The 14,420-nt window shown below is 58.1% G+C and overlaps 1 protein-coding gene across 5 annotated transcripts; it reads right to left on the bottom strand.

The window, feature by feature from the left end:
* Window positions 1-5,548: 5,548 nt before the first annotated feature.
* Window positions 5,549-13,710, bottom strand: C12H9orf50 (chromosome 12 C9orf50 homolog). 5 transcript variants are annotated; one of them, XM_032307986.1, is made up of 9 exons: window positions 13,515-13,710; window positions 12,054-12,829; window positions 11,706-11,796; window positions 11,490-11,603; window positions 8,226-8,389; window positions 7,377-7,497; window positions 6,461-6,622; window positions 6,109-6,282; window positions 5,549-5,765 (listed from the first exon to the last, which is right to left on the bottom strand). In XM_032307986.1, exons 2-9 carry the CDS (start codon window positions 12,547-12,549, stop codon window positions 5,726-5,728), a joined length of 1,362 nt encoding a protein of 453 aa, XP_032163877.1. In that variant the 5' UTR covers window positions 12,550-12,829; window positions 13,515-13,710; the 3' UTR covers window positions 5,549-5,725. The 5 variants fall into 5 exon arrangements, with proteins under 5 accessions (XP_032163877.1, XP_032163880.1, XP_032163878.1 ...); XM_032307989.1 differs by having other exon boundaries at window positions 6,188-6,282; XM_032307987.1 differs by having other exon boundaries at window positions 8,226-8,386.
* Window positions 13,711-14,420: the final 710 nt, after the last annotated feature.

Genomic DNA, 14,420 nt, shown 5'->3' with positions numbered 1-14,420 from the left:
CACTCAGGACTCCATCCCAGGACCTGGGGACCATGACCTGAACAGAAAGACAGATGCTTAACCGACTGAGCCACTCAGGCACCCCCAGGGGTATTTTTTTTTTTAAAGTCCTTTTGGAGCTTTGCTGGTCCCAATCTCCTGCCTGACATTGACCCAGCCCCCAGGGGGCTGCCCTAGGGGATCCAGAGACCCACGACAGGGATTTGGGGTCAGGACAAAGCCCACTCCTTGGCATCATCTCCCAGGATCTGCTTCTCTGCCCAGCCTCACTCTGCCCGGCCAGCTGGAACTTTCCACAAGCCTTCCAACCTGTGTTGGGGGTGGGGGTGGGGGAGTCGTGCCTTCAAGCCAGTGCACCTGCTGGTGGCTCTAACCTCCTCTTGCTGGGCAGTCTAGGTGGCCCCCATGCACCATTTGCACAGTTTAATATCTGTGTCCAGGACCAGCCACACAATTAGCCAGGGCCCAGCTCAAAATGAAAATGCGAGGCCCCTTGTTTAAAATCAATTGACAATTTCCAGATGACACCAGAAGACCATTAAACAGGGTACAGGACGCTTCTCCTGTGGGGGTCACACATCTGGGAAGCCAGCCCCCTCTGTATCTCCCTCACCAAGACAGGGGCTCCCTGAGGTAGGAATACTGTCTCTCTTGTTCGTAGAGCCTGGTATGCTGTAGATGCTCAATTAACGTGTTCTGGGAAGGAAGGAAGGAAGGAAGGAAAAACAGGGGAGCTGAGGAGTGGCAGAGTTTATCAGCCACAGCCACCTGTGCACTGGGGCTACAGCCCTGCTCTCTGGGCTGGAGAAAATCTGAGCCAGCTTCCAGGAGGAGGAAAAAGCTCAGCCTCGGAGGAGGCGGCTGCCCTGTGTGCTCTTGGGACACCTGCCTGTGCTTTCCCCCATCACCGCACTTAATCACTGGTTTCTTCCCTGAAGCTCAGCTGTGTGACCCTGAGAGAGTGGCTTACCCTCTCTGTGCCCTGGTTTCTTTATCTGTAATATTGGGCTGGGGCAATGCCACGCTCGTCATAGAGTAGTGCCTTCCTTCCTGGGTAAGTAGGCTTTAAAACTGGCAGTCCTGGGTGCCTGGGTGGCTCAGTGGGTTAAATCCTCTGCCTTTAGCTCAGGTCATGATCCCAGGGTCCCGGGTCCGAGCCCCACATCGGGCTCCCTGCTCAGCGGGGAGCCTGTTTCCTCCTCTTTCTCTCTGCCTGCCTCTGTCTACTTGTGATCTCTGTCAAATAAATAAATAAAATCTTTAAAAAAAATTAAAAAATAAAACTGGCAGTCTTTAGATCCCATCAGCTTGTGGTACGAGCTCAGTAATGTCCGTCATGATTCCTCTGGGATTCCTGGCCACATGCTCAGCTCATGTGGATTCCTGCTCACCCTAGTTAATATTACAGAATGGCTGTGGCTGTTAGAAGTCACCCACGAGCCTGAGACGACCCTAGAAGGCATCGTTCCCTGGAGAACACAGTCTGGGTGCTCAAGGTGGCTGGAAAGTGCCTGGGCTGACAGGTTCCTGTAGGAAGATACTTTTGGGGGATTTGCCAGGGCGCTGCAGCCAGGAGAGCTGGAAGTCTGCCCAGAGCCCAGTGGGGGGCTCCCTGGGAGCTTGGGGGTGTCACCGCAGTCCCCAGAGCTGCCAGGTGCAGACAATAAGCCAGGGAAATCCTGGTGGGTGAGTCATTAGTGGTCCCCAAGGCCCCATGATGGGAGATGGTAGGCAGGCAGCTCCTGGCTACTACTTCTGGGGTCTCAGTGTCACCATGCACCATTCACCATTCTGGAACCATTCTGGGTTCCAGAGCCCAGCCTGGCAGGTCCAATCCCTGCTTCCAGGGACTGGACTCTGCCCAGCACCCAGCACCGGTCCCAGTGGGTCCCTGAGGCACAATGATCACCACCAGGGTCTCCCCTGTTTCTTGAGGCTGTTTATTGGGGATGTCGAGGCTTACACAGGGCTGCTTGGAGGCGGCAGCATACACAGTCTCTGTGGAGGGCTTTGATGGCCTTCCACAGGAGCCCCTGGAAGGTGCAGACCATCTGTCACTTAGGACATATTTAGAAGAGAATGACAAAGGGACCCAAAGAGGCAGAAATGTTGGGGAGGGGAGGACACAGGCGGTGGATTTGGATAATGGCGGACAAAGGCAGAGGGACGGGGAGGAGGAGTGGGCAGCCCCTCTTGGCCGGGGGACACCAGCCTGTTCCTCTCTCTAGTCAACAGCCCTCCTGAGCCCCTTGCTCCAAATCCCCCAGGCAGCTGGGCTGCAAAAAAACGGTGCCAGTCACCAACCCCCTACCCTCGCTTCCTGTTCCTCTGTCCAGGTCTCACCACGCCCCCACCTCCTGGCCTTGAGAGCCCAGATGTACCCCCGCCCATGCCGTAGGCAGTGGCTCAGGTCCCCTGTTCTGTGCTCCCAAAGCCCCAGGCCTCACACCATAGCACTTGACACTCTGTCCTGGGATTGCCCCGTTGAGTCCCTGTCCCCCACCAGACAGTGGCCCCCTGGGAGCGGAGGTGGTCATTCTGGTGCCTGCTTGTGTGCCTCAGGCCCAGCATGTGCACAGCACAGGGTAGCTGCTGCCGCACAAGGAAAGTGGGCGAGTCGGTGAGGCAGCTTCTGCCCCCAGAGCTCCAACCCCCACCCCTGCGCCAAAGAAATCTCTCTCTCCCTGACTTTGCCCTGGTTCGCCCCATGCCCCTTGTGCTGGAGTATGGACCCAGGAAGGAAGGGTCCTCGAGATCGCCCCATTTTGCCCCCCGGGGGATGGGGGAGGAGGGAGCCCAGCCAGCACAGCTGTATGTTGGGGTCAGTCTCCAGACCCCCACTCTTAATCTGTGTGACCTTGAGAAAGAGCTTAACCTCTACGGGCCTTGGTTTCCCTTGACAACAAATGGTTACACTAAGAGTAGCTTATGAGAAGAGCTGGAAAGGCTGAATGCTGGGGTGGGACACAGGGGGACCTAGTCTCAGCTCCAGCTCCCATGTCTGTGCCAGCCTGGGCAAATCTCCCTAACCTCTCTGGGCTTTGGAGTCCAGATCAGCAAGCAGGGCTCCGGAGAAGCTCTCCGGTTGAAGGAGTGGTGATTTTCTTGCCTCTCCATCACTTCCTTTTGCCCTGGGTAGGGAGTCATTCCTCCCTCCCTGTCCGGCACCAGCTAGACCCAGCCCCCACTACCCACAGGGACCTGACCCAGGTCTCCACAGGGCCCAGGGCAGGGTCAGTGCTTCAGGGAAGGAGTGGGACCCAGGGATACGAATGCTCAGGGTGGAGACAGGAGCAGAAGAGCTGGGGTGAGCAGGGGTAGGGGGAGTACACCTGCCATGCCGCACCCCCTCATAGGGGGACGTTGGGGGTGAGGTGGGGTAGCAGAGGTTATGGGGGAACAGAAGCCACCAAGAAGTCACCACAACCACTTTCCTGGCCTTCCCGACAGGCTGACATGCTGTTGCCTGGAGCCCAGGAGGGGCTGGCCACCTGCCAGCCCTGAGTGGAAATGTACCAGTAAAAAACGGCCCCATTGGGACCCCTGGGAGAGGACCCCGGGTGCTGTCAGGGAGGAGTGACAGCCTGAAAACCTGGGGACCGCTGGAAAGGGGTCCGTCCCCATGCAGCGCTCCCTCCCACCTTCCTTGGTGCTCACCCATGTTCAAGGACCCGCGGTAGGCCCAGGGGCATGGCTGACCGACAGCAGCCGGGAAGACGACGGACAGGGAACGCGGGCGCTGGGGGCGCTGGGAGGGTACATGACTGTGCTTCCAGCTGTGCGCGCTGTGGGTCCCTGTGTGCGTGTGCGGCGTCTCTGGGCGGTGTGTTTCTCTGGGGTCTGTACAGTGTGTCTGATGGTGTGTGTGTCTCCGATGTTCCTCTGCCGTGTGGTGTGTGTGTGTGCACCAGCGCGCCGCGGTGGCCTGTGTGCCCTGCGTCCAGTGGGCCTGCAGGCCGGTGTCCCTGGGTGTCCGCGCTGTGAGCGGCCGGATGGGAGGCTCAGGGTCCACGCGCAAGGTCCTCTCAACACAGAATCCATGTTGTCGAGGAGGGAGAGAGGGAGAGGGGAGACAAGGCAGGGGAGCAGGCGGGGGCAGAAGAGCCTGGCGCGCACGGAACGGGCCAGGGGGGGACGAGGCGAGGCCGCAGGGAGGCCGGGAGGGGCGGCCCGGGGTACAGGTCGCAGCGGGACGCCCCTCGCCCACCCCACATGTCGCGGAGTATGGTCGCCCCCCCACCCCCACCCCCACCCCCCACCACGCGGGCGGCACGCGGGCCTCGATTTCCAGGCTCGTGGATCGCCGCTTAGTAGTTTTTGGCTTAACGGCAACAAAAAGCAGCGAGGAGAAGTTGGGGGGGGGGAGCGTGGCTGTCCCCCCAGGCCCGCCGCGAACCCGGGGCAGGTGGAAGGCGGCGGCGCGGGTCTGCGTCGGGAGGAGGGCGCCGGCGGGAGACGCGAGCGCGGCGCGAGGGGAAAAGTTTTCGACCCCGGAGCTGGAGGCTGAGAAGTTTCCGCCGCGCCGGGCGGCGCCAAAGCCAGGCCAACACTGCCCCCGCGTGGGCGCGTGGCGGCGCTGCAGCGGGCGGCGGGGCGAGGGCTCGCTGCGGCCCTAGGGGAGAAACTGAGTCTGGGAGACGGCGAGGCGGGCGGCGCAAGGTCACCGGGGTGGGTGCGCGGCCGAATACGGCCTCCTCTGAGGCCCGCAGACTCTCCAGGAAATGGAAATACTAGGGCGGGGTGGGGGGTAGTGAAACCGCAGAAAAAGGGGTGGTGGCCGTCCCTGGGATCAAAACCCCAGCCAGTACCCCCGGGAAGGGGCGTTGGAGGGCTGCCCCTATCCCATCCCCCACAGACTTTCTCCAGACTGCCTAGATCTGTGGCCTTTCTTCTGGAGGCAGAGCACAAACAATTCTGCAGAAACAAATCGTCCCCCATTCACTATCCTCCTGGCCCTAAGATTCCCACTGCCTTGCCCCTGCCCAGTACCCCCCCGCCCCCCCATCTCATTCTTTCATTCCGCCTGGTGCCTGGGTGTGGATTCCGTGGCCGTTTCCTCACTGGCCAAGAGGTGGCGATAAAGACCCGGATCCTCGGTGTGCCGAGGGGTTGGGGCCAAAGCGTTGCTTGGACAGAGGGGAGGGGGGCTTCAACTTTGTCCGGGACACTGGAACCCAGGTGTGGGGCTGGCAATGTTGGGTCAGTGCAGCGATCAGATCAACGCCACCTGGTCTTTTGTCGCCTCCCCATGTGATTTTGAACACTGCCCACCCTTCCTTCTGCCACCACTAGGAGAGAAACATCTGGTCCCCACCCACCCTGGATGCTTACCCTCCAGGGACCCGGGGAATGCAGAAGACAAACGTCCGTCCACCCCGTTGGAGTCTGCACACCCTCATCCCACGGCAGAAGTCAGCAAGTAGGCTTTGGTTCCAGGCTCCTGTCCAGGCAGCCTCATCCCAGCCATGACTTTGCCCTCTCCCTCTCCTTGGCCCAGGACCCCTGGAGACCAGTAACCTGGCAGCCAGAGAGGCTTGTGGGGTGAGACATGGTAGCAGGTCCCAGCCATCTGGAATGCATGTTTATTTGGGGGGTGAGAAAGGCTTCTCCTCACCCCCGGCCCGTGTCCATGCACGGGCCTGGGCTCCAGTAGCCATTCACCGGGGAGCCCCCTGCGGCGTTGTGGAAGGCAGGAGGAGCTGGTAGCCCTTAGGGCAGCTTGGCTTCAGGACTGGGTGCAGCTCCAAGCTGGGCGGGAAGAATTCCTAGAGAGACCAGGAGGACCTGCTGATGCCAGATGCTGTGGGGCAGGCTAGGGGAGGGGTTGCGGGGTCTGGGCCGGAAACAAGTCTCCCTGGGCCCTGGGGTGGGGGTGCGGATTCTATACCCCAGTCCAAGGGAGCAGGCACTGGAGTCAGCCCCACTGTACACACGAGGGGATGCAAACCCCCAAAAGACCCCAGCGCTTGCAAGGATGGGGCTGGGAATCCGGACCCAGCTCAGTGTGAGAGCCCAGCCCTTAGCCACGTGCAGGGAGGCCTCATCTGGTAGCCCGCCGCCCCATTGCGCAGGGGTTCTCCGGGCGGCTGGCTGCTAGCAGGTGCTCACCAGCGTCTGGCCACAGGAGCAGGGCGATGGCCCCCCAGCCCCAGGATGTCATCCATGTCCTGCCAGGTTGGGAGGTCACCTCGCAGCCTCCGTGTGGTGGCCCTGGGGATGCTGGGCAGGCTGCGTTTCATGGAGGCATCCTCAGGGAGGTGACCCGGTGGCTCCTGGGTGGACCTGCGGGGGACAGGAGCCTGTGAGCGGCATGGCCCCTGAATCCCCTGTCCACCCAAGGCTGGCAGGGCCCTCAAGCCTACGACCCTTCGCCTGCCCACTGCTGGATGGGGTCATCTGCAGGATGAGGAGGGGTGCCTGGCAGTGCCTCTGAATCCTGTCCCCTTCCCCAAAGCCTCACAGGCCGGGGCGGTCCCCGCTGAACGAGACGTTGGCCATGGCCTCCTCCTTGGAGCTGAGCACGGGGTTTTGGGCAAACTCTCCGGTCATCTCCGGACGCTCCCGAGCACCCTTTCCGATGCTGACCGGGGAGCTAGCCCATTCTCGGTGGTACCCTGCCGGACTGGAGGAGAAAGGGCTCCAGTGAGATCTCTACCTTGTGGGGGGGTGGGGGGGTGGGCGCCAGCACCCCCACTCTCCCCTCCTCCCTCTCCGGCAGGCAAGGCCGGGCAGAACCCTGTCTCCATGGCAACCCAAGGCTCCCCAGTGCCTGATGGCTGCCTCCAGAGAAGGCTCAGGTTTTAAAACTATCTTGCGTGACTGTTTCTGCCTTTATTAGCCAAACTGTGCCCCCCAGCCCCCGCCACATACCCACTCCTGCTGTAGCCCCAGTGGGCCTCCTTTCCCATAGTGGGAAGGCCAGTCAGGCCACTGTGGAAATCCAGAGACAATGGTGAGATCCTGCATGGGTTGGGGGCTAGGAGTCTCTCCTGCCCGATCGGCTGCCTTCCTGGCTGGCCAGGGACCCCAAACTCCCCCATGGCTGCCTCAGGATGGAAAGGGCTGGGGAGCGGTCAACCGAGAGCCCCGCTCTGGGGCCCTGGGACGTGAGCACAGCTCCTGTGGCCACTGGCCCACATGGAGGCTTCTCTCCTGAGCTAGCCAGCTGCCATTCCCGCAGAACGGTCTCCCCCTGGGGGCCCCCAGGTCTCTCTCCTCGGCAGTGGTGTCACCTGCTCTCAGAAGCCTTGGCTTGCCTGTCAAACCACAAGCCGCGGGACAAAACTGCAGCTTCTATCTCCAACTTCCTATGACCCTCAGGGGCCCGGGGAGGGTCCCTTCTGAATCAGCAAAGATCCTGGATCTTAGGGCTTTACCCACAACTAGGCTCTGGAGCAGCCACGCTTCCTGAAACTGCACACAGTAGTTGGTCAATAAACAGATGGAAGCTCTTGGAAGCCCTGGGGCTGCCAGTTCCCGAGAAGTGAAGAGGCCAGGCTGATGGAGAAAGGGGCGGGGCGGGGGGGATTGGTAAAGGTTATACCAGAGCAAGGACACGCATTCTTCCCACCTGCTTCTTGACACCCACTTCAAAAAACACTGGAAACTCTGCCAAGCAGACACCACCACATCCAATCCCCAAGGAGCCGAGGGCAAAGTTGCATCTCAGAACCGGGGCCTGGTGGTTCCTAGCTTCTTTGCTGGACCAGCCAGTGCCAGCCTCCCCCAGAGAGAAGGTCTGATCTTCTGGACCTTTCTGGGCATCTCCTCAGCAGGGCAGGCCTTCGTGTATATGGGAAGACGCTTTAGGTGACTTGCCACCTTCTTCAGCCTCCATAGGCCACGGAGGGGGCCAGACGTGGGCGACGGGAGGCTGTGCGTGCCTGTTCTAAGGCGGGCGGATCTGGCGCTTGGGAACCAGTGGCAGCGAGAAGGCCTTCGGGGGTGGCCAGGCCTGGGCAGCCATTGTGGCCTCCACGGTGACTGCTCCCTGGTGCCACCCACGCTGGGACACTGCTGCAGGACCTCGGACCCCTCTACTTGGTCTTTGAGACCCTCCTGATACTCTGGAGAAGGCAGCTTGAGTGCCGTCTGGGCAAGGTCAGTGAATTCCTGGCCTCTGGAGGCTGGCCCTGACTCCTGGGACCCAGGGCCGAAGCATCTGCTCTCCGGACTCCAGGCTGGAACTTTCTGGAGGCCCGAGGCTCCCCGCGCTGTCCGCTTACCTGCACAGCTGCGCTCCCAGTAGCGGAGCGCTGTGTCCCGCAGGGTCTCGTCAGCGAATCGCACTCGGAAGGGGCAAAACCGCTTACGTTGCCCTGAGCTCTGCCCTGAGGAGCTGTGGGAGAGCACGGCCTTGAGCCTGGGGGCCTGCGCACCGTGGGGCCTGCTGAGAGCGGCAGAGGGGCAGGGGAGGGTCAGGACCTGAGCCCCTAGGCCCACACCCCAGCCCTGCAACACATACCCATGGGACCAGAGCTCGCTGTGTATCCTGACACCCACAGTAGCTTGCCTTTTTTGGGGAGTACTGCCTGCCGGCCGGGCCATGGAACACACATGAACCGTGCCTCAGCCTAGGACACCCCCACAACCCTGGGAAACATGATCATTAGTCCCATTTTACAGAGGAGCAAATCGCGACACAGAGACGTTTTGCAACTTGCCCAAGGTCACACAGCCGGTAAAGGGTAGAGCCAAGACTTTTCCTTTTTTTTCTTTTTCCTTTTTTCTCTTTTCTTATTTATTTATTTATTTGTTTACTTATTTATTTATTTTAGCTAAGATTTGAGTCTCAGCTCCAGAGCTGACCATCCTATATACCAAACAATTCAGCAGAAAGAATATGAACTTGAGAGTCACGGAGGCCTGGGTTTCCATCCTAACTCTTCGAAGCCTCAGTTTCTTTATCTGTAAACTGGGCATCACCCTTGTGCCCGCCACACAGGGTGGCGAGATGAACCGGATGCCATAACACTGCACCCAGGCTGTGGGCTGCCCAGGGTAAGCATCTGTAACTTCAAACTGTTCTTATAACCATCAGTCTCAGCTACGCCTCCCCGCAGGCACGTGAACTTGGGGAGACCACACGAGTCCTTCAGGTTGCAGTTTTCCTCTTTCAGCCATATATGATAGAGTGTAGGCGTGATAATAGCTCCCTGATAAAAGTTTGGTAGGTATGAAATAACTGACGGGAGGCATCTCGTGCAAGGCCTGGCATGGGGCCCGCCCTCTGTAAAGGGCATACTGTTGTCGTTACATTTATTAAGTTCAGCCTCAAGGGCAAGGCTGCAAGAGGGCCTTCTTGACCCAGGCCCTGGCTCTGTTATTCAGAAATGCCACGTTCCACCTTAAGGACACACATATTGATGTATCCCTGCATCCATTTCTCTGACTACATCTTTACGTCTGTGTGGGCACGTAAGGGACGCTTTCCTCAGATCGCAAAAGAGCCAGGCAGCTGGGAGGTGTCCCAGATGGCTACAGGCTATGGGAGCTAGGGATCCAACACTTGTCTGCTTATCAGCGTCTGGTCTGTGCTGGCCTCGGGGCCAGACACAGGTGCACCCCAGCTCTGCCCAGGGGACTGAAATCTCAGTTCTGCTATCAGAGGCTACCGGAGCCTATTCCAATGTAGCCTGGTGCCCCTCCCTCAGGGCCTACCAGGGGATCTTGCCCACCATGGGGTGCTCGAGTATTAGTTCTTAAATGTGAAACACCATGACTCTGTCCACCCCCGCTGTTTGTCATATTTGAGCTAATGAGTTCCATACTTTTATTTATTCTTGTGAGACGTAGTCTGTCGATTTGATTGATTTAAAGTTCCTGGCTTGGCAAATGTGTTTCACTTCTGGCACCCTCTCTGAGCCATCGGTGGTGTCTGCCTGGAGCACTGTGTCAGGGAGGGTTCAAGGCCCGGGGGGGGACAATGCCAGGATCAAATAGTATTATCAGCCATGGGTCCAGAAGGACAAGGGATGGCAAGTATGTCTTGTGTTTACTCTCTTTGGTTTTTAAACTCATGGGCAACGCTCTTCACCGTTCACCTCAGTTTAACCCTGTTAACGCCGGAGGAGTTTTTTCTGCATTCTTTTCCCCCTTCACTAGAGCTATGGCACTGAGGCCCCGGAAGCTCTAATGCCCAGGCTCTTCTACCTCCATCCCTTATCTTATTCCCTCCAATTTCTTTTTTTTTTTAATTTCTTTTCAGCGTAACAGAATTCATTGTATTTTTGCACCACACCCAGTGCTCCATGCGCTGCGTGCCCTCCCTAATACCCACCATCTGGCTCCCCCAACCTCCCACCCCCCGCCCCTTCAAAACCCTCAGGTTGTTTTTCAGAGTCCTTAGTCTGTCATGGTTCATCTCCCCCTTATTTCCTCCAATTTCTGATTTGTAACAAAACCTATTAAAAGCTAGAGGAAGAAACAGACAAATGAATGGTGGGATGGGTAAAAGGAGGGAAGACTGGGTGGGTGGTTGGATGGATGGGTGGATGAGTGCCTCTGTATATGGACTCGGAGATGGCTTCATGACAAAATTATAGACAGGACCCTGGATTTACAAGTGCATGGAAGGATTTGTAGATGACCGATCATTGGCTTCATGGATAGATGGGTAGAATCATCGGAGTTTGTGATGAGAAGGATGACTGGCTCGATGGATGGATGGATGGATGGATGGATGGATGGATGGACGAATGGATGGATGGATGGATGGATGGATGGACGAATGGATGGATGGATGGATGGATGGATGGATGGACGAATGGATGGATGGATGGATGGATGGATGGACGAATGGATGGATGGATGGATGGATGGATGGATGGACGAATGGATGGATGGATGGATGGATGGATGGATGGACGAATGGATGGATGGATGGATGGATGGATGGATGGACGAATGGATGGATGGATGGATGGATGGATGGATGGACGAATGGATGGATGGATGGATGGATGGATGGATGGACGAATGGATGGATGGATGGATGGATGGATGGACGAATGGATGGATGGATGGATGGATGGATGGATGGAGAGACCCATGGATGGGCTGTAGAAGACCTGGTTCCCGGAGAAGATGTATGCGAGCATGGATAGGTGAATGGGAGCAGGAATAGCTGAAGGGATTCACGGCCGGACTCTGAATATGTTGGCAGAAGACCTGACGAATGAGAGGATGGGTTCATAGATGTTGATGGATAATCCTTGGCTAAATTGGGAGGAGACCTACTCTGGGACAGATCTGTGTATCGATAGGTAAGTGGATAGATGGATGATGGATGGATGGACGGATGGACAGATGGATGGGTGGGTTCATGAATGTATTATGAATAGTTTGTCAGAAGACCTGATTCATGGATGGACACATAGACGGATGTACAGGTGGACAGATGGGTAAATTCATGGTTGAACGACAAGAGGAAAGAAAAGAAGAGATGCTCTTTCTCCCCATTCCCCTACCGCCAGTCTCCTGTAACTCACTGGTTGGCCTTCTTGAGGGTGAATTGTGAGGGATCTCTCCTCAGGGTCCCCAGGGCAGGTATTTGATGGAGCAAAATCTTCTTAAGACTATTCTGGACGTACGATGACTGGCCCCTTGAAGACAAACAAGCCACACCTGGCATGAGTGGTCAGGGTCCGCCATCCTCAGAGCACTGTTGGCAACCCTGTCCCCACCAGCGAGTACCTGACACTTACCGCAGGTCTGGAAGGAACTGACAGTGGGGACACTGGGGGGCATGGTGGCTGTGGTCTGACACACTCCTTTTTGGTCGTGATGCCCAGGATGCTGGGAGCCAGGAGGAGGTGGAAATAGCTATAGGCCTTGGCTTGGGGACAGTCCTTACTAGGCTGTTCCTAGTTATAGGGCCTTGGGCCTCAGTTTCCTCAACTGTACAACAGGGGCAATGGCCGACCCATCCTCGAGGGACTGTGCCAGACCTTCTCCTCCCCACTAACAGTAGCTCCACCCATCCCGGAAACGACTCCGCCCCACGCCTGCCCCGCCCCTGCCCCGCCCCCTGGGGAGTCCTGGAGAGGCCTCACTCGACCGCCGGGGTTCCGCGCACTCTGCCCCCAGGTGGTGGAGGAACTCCCGGAACCTGCTGGGGAGAAGCTCTCCTAGGAGGGCGCGCAGGGAGTCCGGGGCCTCCCTGGCCGCGCCCCTGCGGGGATCCTCGCGGTCTCCAGGCCCCCGGCGCCGGGGCGCGAGTTCCCGGGGCGCACCGGCCAGGGGCAGGGGCGGCAGCAGGAGCGACCGCAGCCTTGTCCGGTTCGGCGCCCCCCGCTGGGCCAGGGTGGGCGGGGCGGGTAGACGCGGCGAGGGGTGCCGCACGTCTGGGTGCGAGGACCCGCTCGGCCACCACGCGCCGCCGCCCTCCGAGGCCCTCAAGCCGCCGGGGGACCCCGCGCCGAGGACGGAGCGGAGCTGGGGCAGGGGCAGCCTGGGAAGCAGCGGGTCTCTCCTTCGGCGAGCGCCGTCGCCGGGGAGCCCCTGGGGCTCCACCTGCTGGGCCCCGGGGTTGGGGGGACGCCGGGGCATGTGTGGCCCCGCGCTCAGCTCAGGGCATCCTCACGCCAGTTGGTGGTGACGGGGGTGCCGTGCGACCTGAAGACGAGGGAATAGGCCAGCCCCCAGGCCATAGTGCCCGGAGGGAGGTCCTTGTAGTTTGGGGGGTAACACCACTGTCTCGTCTGGCAGCCAGTGGCTTCAGGCCAGAGCTCGCCCAGCCTCTGTTTCCTCACCTGCAAAATGGTCACGTAAGAGTACACACCTTTCTGAGTTGCTGTGACGTTTAGGTGAGCCAGCACATGTAAATGGCCTAGAATAGTACGCGGCACGCTGTACGTGTTCAGCAGAGGCTAGCTGCTATTACTATTATTATTTTTTTAAAAATTATTATTATTTAGGATTTAGTCCGAGTCCCACTACTTATTAGCTTTGCAACCTTGGACAAGCCAACTGACTAACTTCTGTCAGTGCCCTCACCTGTAGAATGGGGATAACAGAGCACCTGTCCCTTTGTGACTTAGCCATTGGAGTGTTCAAGTCCTATTAGGCTCTTAGCACTCCCCTGGGAATTAGGAAACCTGGAACCAGTTTGGAAGGAGAGAACTGCCCAGCAGTTGCCCAGTCCGGCTAGGGCCCCTTGGGTGGAGAGCTAGAGCTTGTTGAAAATACAGGTGCCCCAGATTCTGACTCCGTAGGTCTAGGGTGGGGCCAAGACACATATATTTTTTTAATATATATATTTTTTAATCTCTACCCCCAATGTGGGGCTCAAACTCACAGCCCTGAGATCAAGAGTGGCAAGCTCTAACCAGAACTACTCAGCCAGGAGCCCCAAGACACATATTTTTAACAAACTTGCCCTTTGGGAGACAGAGCCCCACACCTGCCCCCAGCTTCTGCACGAGAGGGGGCTGTCTTGGAGCCTGCTTTCTCCCTATCACACCCCAATCCCAGACTGTCATCAGCTCTGAGCTGGCTCCTGGTCTCACACTCACCGCAGGGGCCTTCCGGTGGGTCTAGAGAAGGTCCCTTGAGTTTAGAGCCCCCTAACCGGCGGGCTGGTCCTTGGGAGAGCCCATCTTCCCAGGCTGGTCCTGCTGGTGGACCCTCCCTGCTGCCTCCTGGGCCTCTTCAGGGTCATTGTGATCCGCCCCTCACCCAAGGCCATGTGAGGAGCAGTGGGCTCTCAGGCCTAGAGACAGAAGGTGGGGCTTTGTACTAGGGAAGTCAAGGCTGCACTCACAATGGGGTGGTGGGACAGCTGACAAGGGCAGCAGGGGGTCCACTGCCCTCTCTGGATCTGGGAGGCCCGGGTGGGTCAAGTTCGGACTGGGCAACTCTGGAAGTAGAACTTCCTCGGGAAGGCTGGGCAGTAAGAATGCAGCGGGCCTTGAAACTAAGCAAACCAACTTCAAACCCAGGCTCCGCTTCTGTTTGCTATGCAATGCTGGATGAGTTTGTCCATTCTTGGGGCTTCATTCTGTGACTCTTGGCTGGGACGAGGCAGGGGGAGAAGTTTGTACTGGGACACTTGAGTGGGGGAGAAGGGTTGTTTGGACCAGCAGTTTTGCTGGCATGGTATCCTGTTACAATCTGAGGAGTCTGCCTGGAGGAGGCATCATAGCTGATATATCCATTCTCCGCAAGTGCTCCTCAATGAGGGATGGAAGGGCAAACCTCCTTAGGAAGTTAGAATATTGAGTGGGAAAGGTGAACATGTTTTATATTTATTCTTTTTTTTTTTAAGATTTTTTACTTTTTTATTTGACAGAGATCACAAGCAGGCAGAGAGGCAGGCGGGGTGTGGGGGGAAGCAGGCTCCCCACTGAGGAGAGAGCCCGATGCGGGGCTCGATCCCAGGACCCTAGAATCATGACCTGAGCCGAAAGCAGAGGCTTTAA

Source organism: Mustela erminea, chromosome 12, assembly GCF_009829155.1.
Source record: "Mustela erminea isolate mMusErm1 chromosome 12, mMusErm1.Pri, whole genome shotgun sequence".
NCBI classification, from domain to species: domain Eukaryota; kingdom Metazoa; phylum Chordata; class Mammalia; order Carnivora; family Mustelidae; genus Mustela; species Mustela erminea.
Note: the sequence above shows the minus strand (reverse complement) of the source record. Positions and strands in the feature narration are given on the sequence as shown.

Coding starts and splice junctions, on each gene's coding strand:
- C12H9orf50 (XM_032307986.1), bottom strand. CDS start 12,549: ATGCCCCGGCGTCCCCCCAACCCCGGGGCCCAGCAGGTGGAGCCCCAG. Junction 11,604..11,705: donor CAGTTCCTTCCAGACCTGCG/GTAAGTGTCAGG, acceptor TTTGTCTTCAAG/GGGCCAGTCATCGTACGTCC. Junction 8,390..11,489: donor ACCCTCAAGAAGGCCAACCA/GTGAGTTACAGG, acceptor TGCCGCTCTCAG/CAGGCCCCACGGTGCGCAGG.